The sequence below is a fragment of the Pseudorasbora parva genome, chromosome 19, assembly GCF_024679245.1.
Source record: "Pseudorasbora parva isolate DD20220531a chromosome 19, ASM2467924v1, whole genome shotgun sequence".
Classification (NCBI taxonomy): Eukaryota; Metazoa; Chordata; class Actinopteri; order Cypriniformes; family Gobionidae; genus Pseudorasbora; species Pseudorasbora parva.
Window position 1 is genome coordinate 16019008 of NC_090190.1, and position 16214 is coordinate 16035221.

General features: G+C 43.0%; 1 protein-coding gene across 2 annotated transcripts in view; it reads left to right on the forward strand.

Moving 5' to 3' along the window:
• Positions 1–16214, forward strand: part of gabbr1b (gamma-aminobutyric acid (GABA) B receptor, 1b) — a 164889-nt gene that overhangs the window by 85888 nt on the left and 62787 nt on the right. For both annotated transcript variants that reach the window (XM_067426765.1, XM_067426764.1), the window contains exons 9-13: positions 2731–2901; positions 5639–5740; positions 12679–12744; positions 12881–13072; positions 14626–14871. In XM_067426765.1, coding sequence (XP_067282866.1) covers positions 2731–2901; positions 5639–5740; positions 12679–12744; positions 12881–13072; positions 14626–14871 — 777 coding nt within the window. The remainder of the gene's footprint in view (positions 1–2730; positions 2902–5638; positions 5741–12678; positions 12745–12880; positions 13073–14625; positions 14872–16214) is intronic.

Consider the following 16214-nt stretch of genomic DNA (forward strand, 5'->3'; position numbering starts at 1 on the left):
GCTTTCAAGCCTTACATCACCAAGTGCAATGCAAAGCGTTGGATGCAGTAGTGTAAAGCACACCGTCACTAACCTCTAGAGCAGTGGAGACGTTCTCTGGAGTAATGAATCACACTTCTCTGTCTGGAAATCCGATGGACACGTCTGGGTTTGGCAATTGCCAGTAGAACGGTACCTGTCTGACTTCATTGTGCCCTGTTAGTTCCAGTGAAAGGAACTCTTAATGCTTCAGCACACCAATACATTTTGGACAATATCATGCTCCCAACTTTGTAGGAAGCTGTTCTAACATGAGCAAGGTCCATAAAAATATGGATGAGTGAGTTTGGCGGCAGAGTCGTGACTTCATCCTGATAAAACACCTTTGGGATGAATTAGAGTGGAGACTTGAGCCAGGCATTATCATCCAACATTAATGCTTGACCTCACAAATAGAAGAATAGTCAAAAATTCCCATAAACACACTCCTAAATCTTGTGGAAAGCCTTCCCAGAAGAGTTGAAGCTGTTATAGCTGCAAAGGGTGGGCCAACTCCATATTAAACCCTACAGATTTAGAATGGGATGTCATTAAAGTTCATGTGCACGTAAAGGCAGGGGTCCCAAAACCTTCGACAATATGGTGTACTTCTTTATTATGTGAAATATTCAACAGTTTGAGGTGGTAGTAGAGTAGTAATGTTTTATGAAATAAATGTTTCATCTATTTAAAAAAATGCTAGTTCTTAACTTTATATTCATTAAATTATTACAAGTTATTACAATTTAATATTTTTTTAATTATTAAAAAAATATTAAATGTTTTCAGCATTGATAATAATCAGAAAATCAGCATATTATAATTATTTTTGAAGGATCATATGACACTGACTACTCGGGTAATGATGCTGAAAATTCAGCTTTGTATTATAGGAAAATATTACATATAAAAATTTGTTTAAAATACATATAACAATAAAATTCTAATAGTTATTTTAAATTGTAATAACCTTTCAAAATGTCAATGTTTTTACTGTATTTTTGATTACATAAATGAAGCCTTGGTGAGCATAAGAGCATTCTTTAAAAAAAAAAAAAACATTTAAAAAATAATTTAAATTCAAACTTTTCAACGGTAGTGTTACGGGTGTGTGATGCAACAGAGATGAGGCAATCCAGGACGTCCAAACAGACAGGCTTTATTTAAATCAAACTCAGACTAGAACATCAAACACCATAGTATAACGTGAGACCGGACTAAGACAGAGTGAACAAGAGGAACTTAAATACACAGACTGATGACAGACTAAATGAGGGGGATGGAGGACAGGTGACACAGATGACACAGATGACAATTAACTAAACACAGCTGAAAAGGACTAAACCAACCGCTGTTGCTATGACAACAGAAAAGTGCAGGGAAACAGAACAAAGGAACATGTGACAAATGAAAACAGGAAACAAAACACAACAAAACCAGACATGTAACAGGTAGTGTATATGAGTAGTTAGTCAAATTAAAACTAGGGTTGTCAATCGATTAAATATTTCAGTAATGAATTACATGATATGCAGATTAATTGGTTGAATTAATTGCATAGGCTATATCAATATTTGCTTAGAAGACATCCAAAGACATTACATTATTGTGGAAGATGAAAGACTTGCAGACTTGCAGATGACTTACAGATCACAGCAATTCATTTGGTTAAGTTTGTCAATATCGCTAGAGTAAAGAGGCCGATCAGACAGGATGTGTACAAAATGCATGCTCTCATCAGGGAGCAGGATTAATTAATGCATTAAAGTGGGTGAACATATGTACCTGTAGTCCTTTGGTATTGATGCCTTCAGTATGACCCTGTGCATCACAAACACAAACTCTCCGACAGGTCTAATCACACCACAGTTAAGATGAGTTAATGCATTCCCATTTTAGAACATGCTGCACTTCGTTCAAATACCCGAAATCAGTGAAATGGCTTCCAGACAATTTGGATCAGATATTTATGTAATTTTTTATTTCGCTTTTGGCTCGTCTTTGAAGTGCACTCCCAATGCCTCATCTTTCTTCTTCTTCTTCTTCTTCTTCTTCTTCTTCTTCTTCTTCTTCTTCTTCTTCTTCTTCTTCTTCTTCTTCTTCTTCTTCTTCTTCTTCTTCTTGTTCTTCTTCTTCTTCTTCTTCTTCTTCTTCTTCTTCTTTTTTTTTTTTGTTGAAAATCAGTCTCTTTATTTTTCATGCTCTGCTCTATTTTTATATCTGTTGAGAGCTTTTTCTCTTCACATATGAGTTTTGACCTATATATCCCCCCGCTGGCCTTGAAACCCTCCCTTTTTCCACCTCCTCAGCAGACATGTCACTCAACGACATCTCGCTGCATCTGGGAATGACAGTGAGTTATTGGCAAAACAGCTAAAAAACCCTCTGCTGTCATCTGTTTTGACTGATGTTGGTGCTACACTTAAAACAGGCAATGTTGAAATTTACACTTCTTTTTTCTTTTATTTCACACCTCTGTTTTGCATTTTGACTTTTTTATCACAGCTTTGCACGCCTGTCTCGCACACTACAGTCCCCAATGTTAACTAAAGCTGTTCCGAGTGAACTGTGCAGGAGATAATTTAGCCCCTTGGGCACTGGTTTTCCTGCGGGTGATTTTAGCGTAATTTTTTCTTGACTGGCTTGTTTCTTATTACCTTCAAAAGTCTCAGTGTCTTTACAGTATGTGCATTTTCTTTCATTTGCTTGCAGTTGTCCTATGGATCCAGTTCACCAGCTCTCTCCAACCGTCAGCGTTTCCCCACCTTCTTCCGCACGCACCCCTCAGCCACATTGCACAACCCCACCCGCGTGCAGCTCTTCCAGAAGTGGAAGTGGACCAAGATCGCCACCATCCAGCAGACCACTGAGGTCTTCACCTCTGTAAGTAAAGATATTTAACAGAAATAATAATTCAATGATAAGCCTGTAGACTTTACAAGATAAGATTTTTGATCAGTATTTAGGCTACAAGTAATGATTCACTGCTTGTTTTTTTTTGTATGTTGTCCTAAGTAGCCTCATCCACCGTGAAATCCTATTGGGCTGAAATGATATTCATAACCAAGTTAACTTCTATAATTGTAAAAGCAGATTTACAAGTGAACCAGAATATTCATTGAGGTCAAAAAGTGTAGGGCAGGACTTGATTTCATCCGTTGATAATAATGTAAAGTGGGCATTTCACACCAGAATTTGCAGTCAATAGTGTTGCTCTTTTTGGTCAAAACATAAGCAGCCTTTTTGACATCATCAAAAAAAGAAAGTTGTTTCAGAGCTAGAACGTTAAGAAAATGGAAATGGTGTGTAAAGTTATGTCCTGGGAGCCTTTATGGAAATTGGATACAATTCTGAGATGGAAAGAAAAATTACATTTCAATCCTTTTGAATTCTATTGCAAAATATTCACGCTCTCTGGCAAAACTATTGTGTTTCCCAAAGAAACTGTGCATTAATTAATTGAGTTTGTACTGAAAGTACTGAAATGTAATTTTTTTCTCCCACCCAATATAATATATCCATCACAAATGGTTTGAGGGCTAACACTTTCTCAGGGGAATGCAAACATTTAGTTAATTCAACTTTTTTTAGGGGAATGCAAGTTTTGCAAGCAAATGCAACATTTCTCAGGTGAAAGCAAAAGCTATTTTTCCTCCCACATCATTTTTTTAAACATCTTCTTCATATCCCTTCATGGGCTCCGTATGTAACAATTCACACTGTTTCTTAGTACAAAAATCCATTTGCATCGATTTTGAAATATGACTAAATATGCCTCATTTCATTTATCTCATCTCATTTACATGACCTCAGCTAAAATAAAAGGCTTTCATTGCATGAAAACTTAACTGCATAATTTTCTACATTACTGTTTAGTTGGTGACTTTTTGTGTAGAAAATATTTATTACAAGTTTAAAGTCATCTATTCATCTTTATTGCTTCTCTTCTTTATTATCATACTCTATGTGGCCTTAAGCTTTTGGTGCCCTAAACAGTTTGAATTAGTTTGCCTTCTTTTTCATAAGATGCATTAAGAGAAGTATTTAAAGAAATCCTATGCATGTAAAAAATACTGAATTAAATGTTTGTTAATTAAATCAATTCATTTTGTGTTTGATTCAAAATATATTGTGTTGAATCATTCTGAATTGGGCTGTGCAATATGTCGAAATTATCGAAATATCGCAAATGTACATATTACGATATGCATAACGCAATGGCACGCAATATCTGAATGATTTTAATAGGCTACTTAAACATTGTGAAAAGTGTACATTTTAGGTTGCATATATCAGAGAATAGACTGGGCACACGACTGTTACTTAAGTGACTTCATTGATGTTAAAAAGAGCTATTATATGTAATAACTTATGAAAAACAACAGTCTCGCACTGTCTGACACACACACACACACACACACACACACACACACACACACACACACACACACACACACACACACACACACACACACACACACACACACACACACACACACACACACACACACACACACACAGAAACGTGCACGCAAGCGGCCTCTCTGAAAGCGTGTTATCCCTTCAGTTCTGTTTCGTGTCTTGTTACACACTCGAACTACCAAATACACACACACATTTTAACATATATATTTGGTAAAACACTGCTGGTCACTTTCAGAAGTTGTAGCAATGCTTTCTTTTCCAAGTAAGAATGTGAAACACAAATGGTATCATTCAGTTGTTCAATATAAATATATATTTTTAAATTTAAATAGATTTTACACACTAATAGCGAGATCGCACAGCTCTAATTCTGAATAAACAAAAAAGGCTTTTTGGATCAAATTGAAACCCACTTTACATTGAAATGTGTTATTTTGAAGTAATGTGATTGGATAAATCATGAACAAGGAACATTCTTTTTTACAAGAAAGTAATTTATGTTGATTTATGTTGACATCTTGGCTAGATTGTATCACATTATATTCAGTGTTTTTCTAGTGTGGACATACACATTCTTTGCCACTGGAACTTGTAAAACAATATGCAGAGGATGCTTGCTGCCTGGGATCTGAGTCGTGCCACTCAAACAGGCTGTGTTTATGTAACTGAGGGTTTCAGAAGCGCATCATTTACTTCAGGGTATAGCATGCATTTTTGTTTGCTATGTAGGTAAAATGTACTTGTGTGCTGTAGAAGTCAACATCTGGGATTGTGGGCGGGAGCTGATGTAGGCTTGGCTCTTTTCCTTTGTTTCCTCTTGCACTCTGCAGCCTGAGGTTATACAGACTGTATTAAAATGTACACGCTTGTTTTATTGGTACACGCAGGACAGTAAACAGTAAACAAGTCCCAACAAAAGAAATTAAATCTGCCAGTCTCTTTCTAATTTTCTTTCTTCATTCTTTTTCTTACTCCTTGCCTGTCTTATCTCTGCCTTTCTGCCGCAATAATATTCTCTCCTGTCTCTTGCTTTTTCTACCCGACATCACCTATCTCACTCATCTGCGAATGTTTTTCTTGTTTCGATGCTCTTTACTTTACCACCATCTCTTTCTCAATTTTGCTTTAATCTCTCTCTCTCTCTCTCTCTCTCTCTCTCTCTCTCTCTCTCTCTCTCTCTCTCTCTCTCTCTCAGACTCTGGATGATCTTGAGCAGAGGGTGAAGGAGGCAGGCATTGAGATCAGTGTGAGGCAAAGTTTTCTCACGGATCCTGCTGTGGCCGTCAAGAACCTCAAGGTGCTTTCAGTTTTAGTCATTTCATTTATGACCTCGCTGCCATGACAAAGTGCAGGTGTTTCCGTCAGTGCCACGGTAGAGCAATCAGATCAGCATCCTCCTCAACAACATCCCACGATTCTCAGACTGATGTAAAACACAGGTACACTCAGTCAGTAAGGGTAAATCTCGTTTAAAAAAACTAAGGTCAAGATACTGAAGATACTGAAGAGATACTGAAATTTCCTCACTACTAAATATTCCACAGTCAACTGTTAGTGGTATTATAACAAAGTGGATGCATTTGGGAATAACAGCAACTTGCGTAAAATCACAGAACGGGGTCAGCGCATGCTCAGGCGCACAGTGCACAGAAGCCGCCAACTTTCTGCGGTCAATAGTTATAGTCCTCCAAACTTCATGTGGCCTTCAGATTAGCTCAAGAACAGTGCATAGAGAGCTTCATGAAATGGGTTTCCATGGCCGAGAAGCATACAAGCTTTACATCACTAAAGTCTGTTTGTAATTTCTATTATTTTCTACTATTACATTTTAGTAAGAAATACTTGTAACGGATTCACAGAGGCAGGATTCAATTGCAAGTAACTAGTTTATTGACAGAAGTGTCACAGAAGCCAAAACTCAGAACACAGAAGAAGTCCGGATAAGACGGAGCAGTGAGAGAGACTCTGTTGGCGACACGGGCAGGCTGTGAGCAGCAGTGACTCGGGAGCGCGGTTGAGGTAATCCGGGAAGGGATCCAGCGTTTCACGGAAGGGGGAAACGACAACCAACACGGAGACACAAGGGGAAACATCCAACAACGCTCTGACAAAGACAAGAGAGAAACAGAGAGACTAAATAGGGTGAAGGTGATGAGTTGCAGCTGGTGCAGGTGATCAGCCACAGGTGCGTGATGAGCCAATCCCAGGCTCCGCCCTCACCTACATTCAACACGCACCCAAGAGTGAGACAGGGAATCCATGAACCGTGACAGTACCCCTCCCCCTAGGAGCGTCCCCTGACGCTCCCAGCCGACCTTACCTGTTGATTGTAATCATCAATAAGGGAGTGATCCAGAATGTCCCTAGCAGGAACCCAACTTCTCTCCTCCGGACCGTAACCTTCCCAGTCCACCAAGTACTGGAAACCGCGTCCCCTCCGTCTAGAATCCAGAATGCGATTAACCGAATAAGTTGGTTCCCCATCTACGAGTCGCGGCGGTGGGGGAACCGGGACTGGCGGATTAAGGTGGGAGTGAAAAACAGGTTTGATTTTGGATACATGGAAGGCGGGATGAATCCTCCTGTACGCCGGAGGGAGTTTGAGGTGGACTGTCACCGGACTAATGATCTTGGTGACAGTGAACGGGCCGATAAATTTGGGAGCAAGTTTATTAGATACGGAGCGGAGAGGAATGTTCTTGGTAGAAAGCCACACTTTTTGACCGACGACGTAAACGGGAGGCTTAGACCGGTGGCGATCGGCTTTAGCCTTGGTGCGCGCTCCCACCTGGAGCAGAGTCTCACGGGCTCTGGTCCATGTGCGATGACACCTCTGGATAAAGGCGTGAACAGAGGGGACCGCGACCTCGGAATCCAGACTAGGAAAAATAGGTGGCTGGTAACCTACACTACACTCAAATGGCGAAAGGCCCGTAGATGACACTGGTAACGAGTTATGAGCGTACTCAACCATAGAGAGTTGCTGGCTCCAGGATGAAGGATTCTTGGATACCAAACATCGCAACACTCTCTCCAGATCCTGATTGGCTCTCTCGGTCTGACCGTTGCTTTGGGGGTGATAACCCGAAGACAGACTAACCGTGGCTCCTAGTAATTTACAAAACTCCTGCCAAAATTTGGACACAAATTGGGAACCTCTGTCGGAGACCACGTCCATCGGGAGGCCATGTAACCGAAAGACGTGATCTACTACAGATACCGCTGTCTCCTTGGCTGAGGGTAATTTGGGCAAGGGAATGAAATGTGCTGCCTTCGAGAATCGGTCCACGACGGTCAAAACGACCGTCTTGCCCTGGGAGGGCGGGAGGGCGGTAACAAAATCTAGAGCGATGTGGGACCAGGGTCTCGAAGGAACAGACAGCGGCTGAAGTAACCCCTGGGGAGGTTGGTTAGATGTCTTACCAACCGCACAGACCGAGCAAGCCAAAACAAAACTGCGAACGTCGCGAGCCATAAGTGGCCACCAAAATCGTTGCTTTATTAAACTGCAAGTGCGGTTTACCCCTGGATGACAGGCAATGTTGGAGCAGTGACCCCATTTGAGGACCTCGGATCTTAACCCCTCCGGAACGAACAAACAACTCGGTGGGCCGCCGGGCGGGGGCGTTACCCCTTCTAAGGCCACTTTGACCTTCGATTCGATCTCCCATGTGAGTGTAGAGATAACTATCTTCTCTGGCAAAATACACTCGGGAGTAACCGGGCGTTCGGAAGCATCAAAAATACGAGATAAAGAATCGGGTTTGATGTTTTTAGACCCGGGGCGGTACGAGAGAACAAAGTCAAAACGTCCGAAAAAAAGTGCCCACCGAGCCTGCCTGGAGTTGAGTCTTTTAGCAGATCTAATATATTCAAGGTTCTTATGATCCGTCCATACAATAAAAGGTACCCCCGACCCTTCAAGCCAATGACGCCACTCCTCCAACGCTAACTTGACAGCCAACAACTCTCTGTTACCAATGTCATAATTGCGTTCGGCAGGAGAAAGACGATGGGAGAAAAACGCGCACGGGTGCATCTTGTCATCTGAGGGAGAGCGCTGTGAAAGAACCGCTCCTACCCCCACCTCTGACGCGTCGACCTCTACCACGAACTGACGTGTGGGATCAGGGGCGACTAAGATGGGAGCCGAAACAAAGCGGCTTTTCAGTTTGGCGAATACAGCCTCGGCTGTATCGGACCACCTGAACGTCATTCGGGGAGAGGTCAAGGCAGTCAGAGGTGCGGCTAGTTGGCTGAAATTGCGAATAAAACGCCGATAGAAATTGGCGAACCCCAGAAACCTCTGTAGGGCCTTACGGGAATCTGGACTTGGCCAATCCATCACAGCCTTAACCTTGTCGGGATCCATGCGCATTCCCTCCGATGACACGATGTACCCTAAAAAAGGAACAGACTGTGCATGAAAAGCGCATTTCTCCGCCTTGACAAAAAGCCCATTCTCTAGCAACCTCTGAAGCACTCGTCTGACGTGTCGAACATGTTCCTGGAGAGACGAAGAAAAAATCAAAATGTCATCCAGGTAGACATATATGAATTGGTCGACCATGTCTCTCAACACATCATTGACGAGTGCCTGGAAAACCGCTGGGGAGTTGGAAAGGCCGAAAGGCATGACCAAGTATTCAAAATGCCCCCTGGGGGTATTAAATGCGGTTTTCCATTCATCCCCCTCCCTGATGCGAACCAAATGATAAGCGTTACGTAAGTCCAACTTCGTGAAGACGGATGCTCCCTGTAACCTCTCGAAAGCTGAAGACATCAACGGCAAAGGATAGGTATTCTTTACCGTGATGTTATTCAGCCCTCGGTAATCAATGCAAGGTCGCAGAGAACCATCCTTCTTCCCCACGAAGAAGAACCCCGCCCCCGCTGGAGAAGAGGAAGGGCGGATGAATTTGGAGGCTAGAGAATCAGAAATATATTTCTCCATGGCCTCCCTCTCTGGAATAGAAAGAGAGTATAGTTTGCCCTTAGGCGGAGACTTACCTGGGAGTAAATCTATAGCACAGTCATAGGGACGATGCGGAGGGAGAGAAGCAGCTCGGGACTTACTGAACACTTCCTTCAGGTCGAGGTACTCCGGAGGCACGTTAGACAGATTCACCGTCTCACTCTGAAAAACAGAACGAGAAACAGACGAACAAGCAGACACCAAACAAGACTCATAACATCTATCACTCCACGCAGACACAGAGTTTTGTCCCCAGTCAACCCTTGGATTGTGTTACTCCAGCCAAGGGTGACCGAGGACAACGGGAGCCAAAGGGGAGTCCAGGATGAAAAATGAAATGCGTTCTGTGTGGTTGCCGGAAGTGATCAGTGTAAGTGGTTCAGTGGTGAATGAAATGTCAGGGAGAACTTGTCCGTTGAGTGCGTTGACAGAAATGGTGTTCTTGAGTGCAATGGTGGGTATGTTAAGTTTGTGAGCAAGGGCAGAGTCAATGAAGTTACCTTCCGCTCCCGAGTCGAGGAGGGCGAGGCTGGAAAAATCCTGAGCTGCCCACAGCAATCTCACCGGGAGGAGAGTGGAGGATGAGGTCTTTTCCACGGAGATCCCGCCCGACAGTAGCCTTCCTTTTACCGCCGGGCGTGGTCTTTTACCGGGCAGGAGTCTAGCAGGTGTCCGTTCCCGCCGCAGTACAGGCAAAGACCACGGGATCTCCGTCTCGCCTTCTCCTCCCGGGAGAGCCGAGCTCGACCCACCTGCATGGGCTCCGGGTCGAAGGTGTAGCTGACCGCATCCGTAGCGCTGGCCTGAGGGCATTCGACACTCCCATGCTGAGGCTCCATCCTGGACCTCAGCCGACTCAGACGAGCGTCCACCCTCAAAGCAAGGTCAATGAGACCGTCAATCTTCTCCGGAAGGTCGATGGCGAATATCTCCTTCTGGATGCGGTCAGCCAGCCCATGCAGGAACATGTCCCACTGTGCCTCCTCGTTCCACTTGCACTCGGCGGCCAGGGTGCGGAACTCGATGGAATAATCCGAGACCGAGCGGTTACCTTGGCGGAGCTCTGCGAGTTGACGTGCCGCTTCTCTTCCGGTCACCGCTCGGTCAAACACCCTTCTCATCTCTGCCGCCAGCGTCTGGAACGAGGAGCAGCAAGGATGTTGGTTCTCCCACACCGCCGTTCCCCAAAGTGCGGCTCGTCCGGAGAGCAGGGTGAGGACGAATGCCACCTTGGATCTTCCCGTGTTGAAAGTCTGCGGTTGAAGAGCGAAAAACAAGGAACACTTGGTAAGGAAGGCTCTGCAATAATTGCTCTCACCGGCATAACTCTCGGGGGTAGGCAGACGTGGTTCCGGTTGCCGTGATGCAGATGGTGTGTGGGGAATCGGCGGTGGGTCGGGCACAGTGGGACCGACGAGTTGTTGCATCTGTTGGGTCAGCTCGGCCACCCGTGCCACCAAGGTGTGTACTGCCTGTCCTGTGGCAGTTAAGTTCGCCTCCTGCTGGTCCAGTCTCTCGTTGCTGCTGGTCAGTAGGGCGTTGATACTCGCTGAATCCATGGTTGGTCAGAGCGTTCTGTAACGGATTCACAGAGGCAGGATTCAATTGCAAGTAACTAGTTTATTGACAGAAGTGTCACAGAAGCCAAAACTCAGAACACAGAAGAAGTCCGGATAAGACGGAGCAGTGAGAGAGACTCTGTTGGCGACACGGGCAGGCTGTGAGCAGCAGTGACTCGGGAGCGCGGTTGAGGTAATCCGGGAAGGGATCCAGCGTTTCACGGAAGGGGGAAACGACAACCAACACGGAGACACAAGGGGAAACATCCAACAACGCTCTGACAAAGACAAGAGAGAAACAGAGAGACTAAATAGGGTGAAGGTGATGAGTTGCAGCTGGTGCAGGTGATCAGCCACAGGTGCGTGATGAGCCAATCCCAGGCTCCGCCCTCACCTACATTCAACACGCACCCAAGAGTGAGACAGGGAATCCATGAACCGTGACAATACTAAATAATAAACATAATACAATGAATAAGACAAATATTTATTGAGCTTTTCCAATACAGTGGTGTAAAGCATGCTGCCACTAGACTCTACAGCAGTGGAGACGTGTTCTCTGGAGTGACAAGTCACACTTCTCTGTCTGAAAATCTGATGGATCAGTCTAGGTTTTGGTGGTTCCCAGGAGAACGACAAAATACCAAGACATTTAGGATTTTATGCTGTTGGCCCCTTCCTGTTCCAACAAAACTGTGCACCAGTGCACGAAGCAAGGTCCATAAAGACATGGATGAGCGAGTTTGGTGTGGACGAACTTGACTTTTTTATATTTAAGTAATTAATAAATAAGTAAACAAACAAAACATAAACAAAAAACTGTTATCATTATTATTTGTTAAGAATAACATAATATATTGCCATATAGTGATTTTCTTTTTTTCTTTTTTTAAATCTATACAACAAATACTACTATAACAATTTTGGTTTACCTTAGCTTATTATTGTTTTGTATTATGGTAATGGGGATTTGGGGGAAAATATGTTATGTTATATAAATAATATCATAATAAAAAATGTAATTGTCCTTAAAATAGACTTGATTTTCTTCAAGCAAAACAAATATATATATATATATATATATATATATATATATATATATATATATATATATATATATATATATATATATATATATATATATATATATATATATATATATATATATATATATTATTTCCCCCATAAACACTTTCAGACAAAACAGGAACATGCACCTTTATTGTGACTGGCTAGCTCTGGGTCTGTCATGCCAAAGAACATAATTTTAGGCTGGGAGAAAAATACAACAGTGTGGGGATCTGATTTCGTTCTTGAGAAGAATCGTTTTAATTGGAACATGGGTCAGATGATCGTTCCCCCCAGCCCTACCGCTTTCCCCATCCTGCTCTCTCTAGTGACGGCTGGGCCCCTGGCTGCCTTTTTAGCAAAGGCCTGCCATTTGTGCCGCCCTAGTTCTGGTGCACAAGATTAATGGAGTACCACCAGAGGAACCATGGTAACCTGGAATATAGCACACCGCTGAGAGGGGAAAGTAGCACTGATTGGGCTGCTTGTCCAAACCAAAATTACTGCAGTGTTATGCATAATAGCACTCTCAAATACTAAAGGGACCTCCCTCTCATGTTAATTCACTGACTTTTGCAAATTGTTACATTGATTTCTTTGTTCTAATCATCAATTCTCACTCTGTTCCTACAGCGGCAAGATGCGCGCATCATTGTGGGACTGTTTTACGAAACGGAAGCCAGGAAAGTGTTTTGTGAGGTCGGTAATCAGCCATTCAGCTGATCATGATTAATCTATGTCAATGTGAAAAGGGAAACATGGAGTTTCTGTTCATTTGTCATTCTTTTCTCGAATCGTTCCCTAACCCGACCTGTTTCATACAACCCAACTGCAGGTCTATAAGGAGAAGCTGTATGGGAAAAAGTATGTGTGGTTTCTGATTGGCTGGTATGCTGACAACTGGTTCAAGATCAAAGATCCATCCATCAACTGCACTGTGGAGCAGATGACAGAAGCTGTGGAGGGGCATGTGACCACTGAGATAGTCATGCTCAATCCAGAGACGGTGCGAGGGGCCTCTAACCTGGTAAGTGGGCCTGAATAAAGTTTATTTCCTGACTCTCATTGATCCTAAAAATTAAAAAGTCCTACATTTGTGCTGCGTGGCTATGCCCAGACCATTGCACATTTGTGTTGTGGACTTGAATGGTATCTCAAATCATAAAGTTTTTACTTTTTGAAGGAAACTGACTTACAATTTTTGCTTGTTGGATGATAAAACAGGAAAAATCCATGGGCTTACACTGGAGAAGCAAAAGCCATATCTGCTACCACATGGCAAAATGCTAACAACCACAAAACTTTTTAACAACATGAATCTTAATAAAATCTTTATTAGTTAATGCTGTGTAGAATACATCTTATTTGGCATCAATGAATTCTATTCTGATTGTATCTATTGGTCATCAGCCATCCTGCTCTTTACATGTCCTCACCGACCATTGAAAAACCCATAAAAATCAACCAACAGTGTCTTGTGTGTTCCCATATGCTGCATTGTTTACAATGACATCATCCTCAGATTAGTGTGGTGTAGACAAGCTTCATTCTGTTTAGATAACCAAGTTAGATAACATTTTGCCACTGGGAATAGCCCATAACCTACCGTTATATCTTTAGCTATTCTCAGATCTCAAAATCCGAAGAGTCCCGTAGGGGTCAGAGCAGTCAGGTCCAACTGTTGTACCCCTGGGAGCGCTGGATGGACAGGTGTGAGCTCCAGGGGGGTGCTGGAGCCCATCCAACTCCGGTGCTCTGTGCTGGGAATTGGCTTGCATGCATATGTCCCTGCTGTTTTCCTGGATCCGGCTCAATCTGGGCACGTATCCAGACACCTATGCTTCACATCTGACGTAAAAAGACTGTCATGTTGGACAGGACAATTTGTGATAAGATGGCCATGCTAAATTGGCTCAACATAACCATAATTTGTTCCCCTCATCCTTGCTTTACCATCCTCACTTTGAGGCTGTAATTTCAAGAGAGCTGAAATGCATCTTTACACCATAGTTTCTATCCACACACACATGCTGTTCTCCACTGTCTATTTGCATCAAGCAATCACCAGATGCCCATCTGCAGCTTGGCTCATTTCCTAAAACACACCTGTTTGAAGTTAGGAAGGTGCCTCAGCTGTTTCTATAAGGTGTGAAAAATGTCAAGGAAATAGTTTTTTTGTATGCCGCCATGATAAGAGCGCGCCAACTCTATTTCTTTTCCCAGTACCCCAGTAATGACATGGAACATCTTCAGAGTGTGTGTGAAAGCGGGAGTTTATTTTTGGCGCTTGAGGTCCTGGTGTGTGTGAATGAAGATTTCACACCATGGAGAAAAGTACCTCCATCTATATGATGCACTCCCATGGTGATGAACTGTACTGTAACTTACCTTGACCTCTCTCTCGTTTTCTTGCTGCCAGAAGCCTGGCACTTTTTTTCAATTCAGTGCTTTTATAGTAACAATGAAGTCATGCTTAAAATCCATCAAACATATGCCCTTGTTACTGCACTAGATTTTTCCATGTGTGTACGCACCCATATGCATACCAGATGATACCGTATGTCCTCTTTTTTGATCTAGACCTCACAGGAGTTCCTAGCGCAGCTGATGTCCAAGCTGGGTGGGAAGAATCCAGAGGAAACCGGAGGATTTCAGGAAGCTCCTCTGGCATATGATGCAGTATGGGCCCTGGCTCTGGCGCTCAATAAGACAGTGGGGCCCTTGAAGGCGAAAGGCCGCAGATTGGAAGACTTTAATTACAATAACAAGGACATCACGGCGGAGATCTATCGAGCCCTCAACACTAGCTCCTTCGAGGGGGTTTCGGTGAGTGACAGCATTGGCTAAATAATAATTAGATATGAACGTATTAAAGTTGTCATGATATCAAAGGTTCAGTAGTCAGTGGCAGTTAAACTGAATGAAAAGCAAATGCTGTATGCAATTATGTTGCCACAGCAAATATACTATACAGGGGTGTGTTTCTCGAACAACAACATTAATCACTGCTTAATTACCATAGTACATTGCATTGTTGAAGAAATCACCTAGCTAGTCGTGTTTCCCGAAATCTGTCGTTCAACCATGTTAGTTAACGATGTCACGCAGGTGGTAGAGTAATAACTACTTTTAATGAAGCTAGATTGTTTGCTATAAATTAGAAACACGTAACCTGACAAGCCAGACCCTCATCAAGATGTTTGGTCTGGAAACTCACCATTGACGGCTCAATCCGAAGGGCGGGATAAACGGTTGTCTTTCAAACTCCCTCTGCACGGCGTGCACGCAATTGTATAGCGCTACAACCAACCAGAGCTAGTTAAAAGATTAAACTTTCGCCGTATCTGGTCGGTTCCCTTCTTAAGGATAACTTCAGTGCCGTTCTTTGTTCTTTTCCCAGAGAAAAGCTTAACTCCAAGTCTTCTAGAGTTGCGGTCAAAGCTGATTTGACTTCTAGTACACACAAAGCTTCTGTGTGTACTAGAACTTCACAAGCGCAACTCTGCCGTCATTATGTTAAGCCCCTCCCACCGACTCTATACACAATGGGATTGGCCCGACTAGAGTTTGCCGTTTACAGCTCAGAAGTGAATTGAGAGTTGCTAGACGATACTCATGGCAGATTAGATTTGCTGTCGCTAGGGTGCGTCTAGATTTCTAGGCTAAGAAACACGTATCTGAGGACAAATTCTTTCAGATTCAATCATAGACTCATTTCTTACATTCTAGAGCATGTCAGCACATGCGCACTCTTCAAAAAAGGTTCTATAAATCTCTTGACAAGCTAAAAACATAATTGATATTTGTATGTATTTGAAATAAAATATATAGATTGCACTAAATGTCAGCTTGCTTTTTTTTGCTTAAGATAATGATTTATTAAGTCCACATGTCATACAAACAAGAAAGTATTATTTCCCCCCCAATACCCAAATGTTGACAGGTATGACAAGAAACTATGCTTCTAACTACAGGTTTAAGAACTATCATTGCAACCACACAAGTTTGCGATGCTGTTTGCGAATGTTCATTGTAACGATGGTTTTGGGAAGCACCAACTCGCTGAACTATGTTGAACAACAGAACTTGCAGCCATAGTTGTCTAACAATGATTTTGGGAAGCGGATACAAATGTTGTTATGGTTAAAGGGGGGGTGAAACACTCAGTT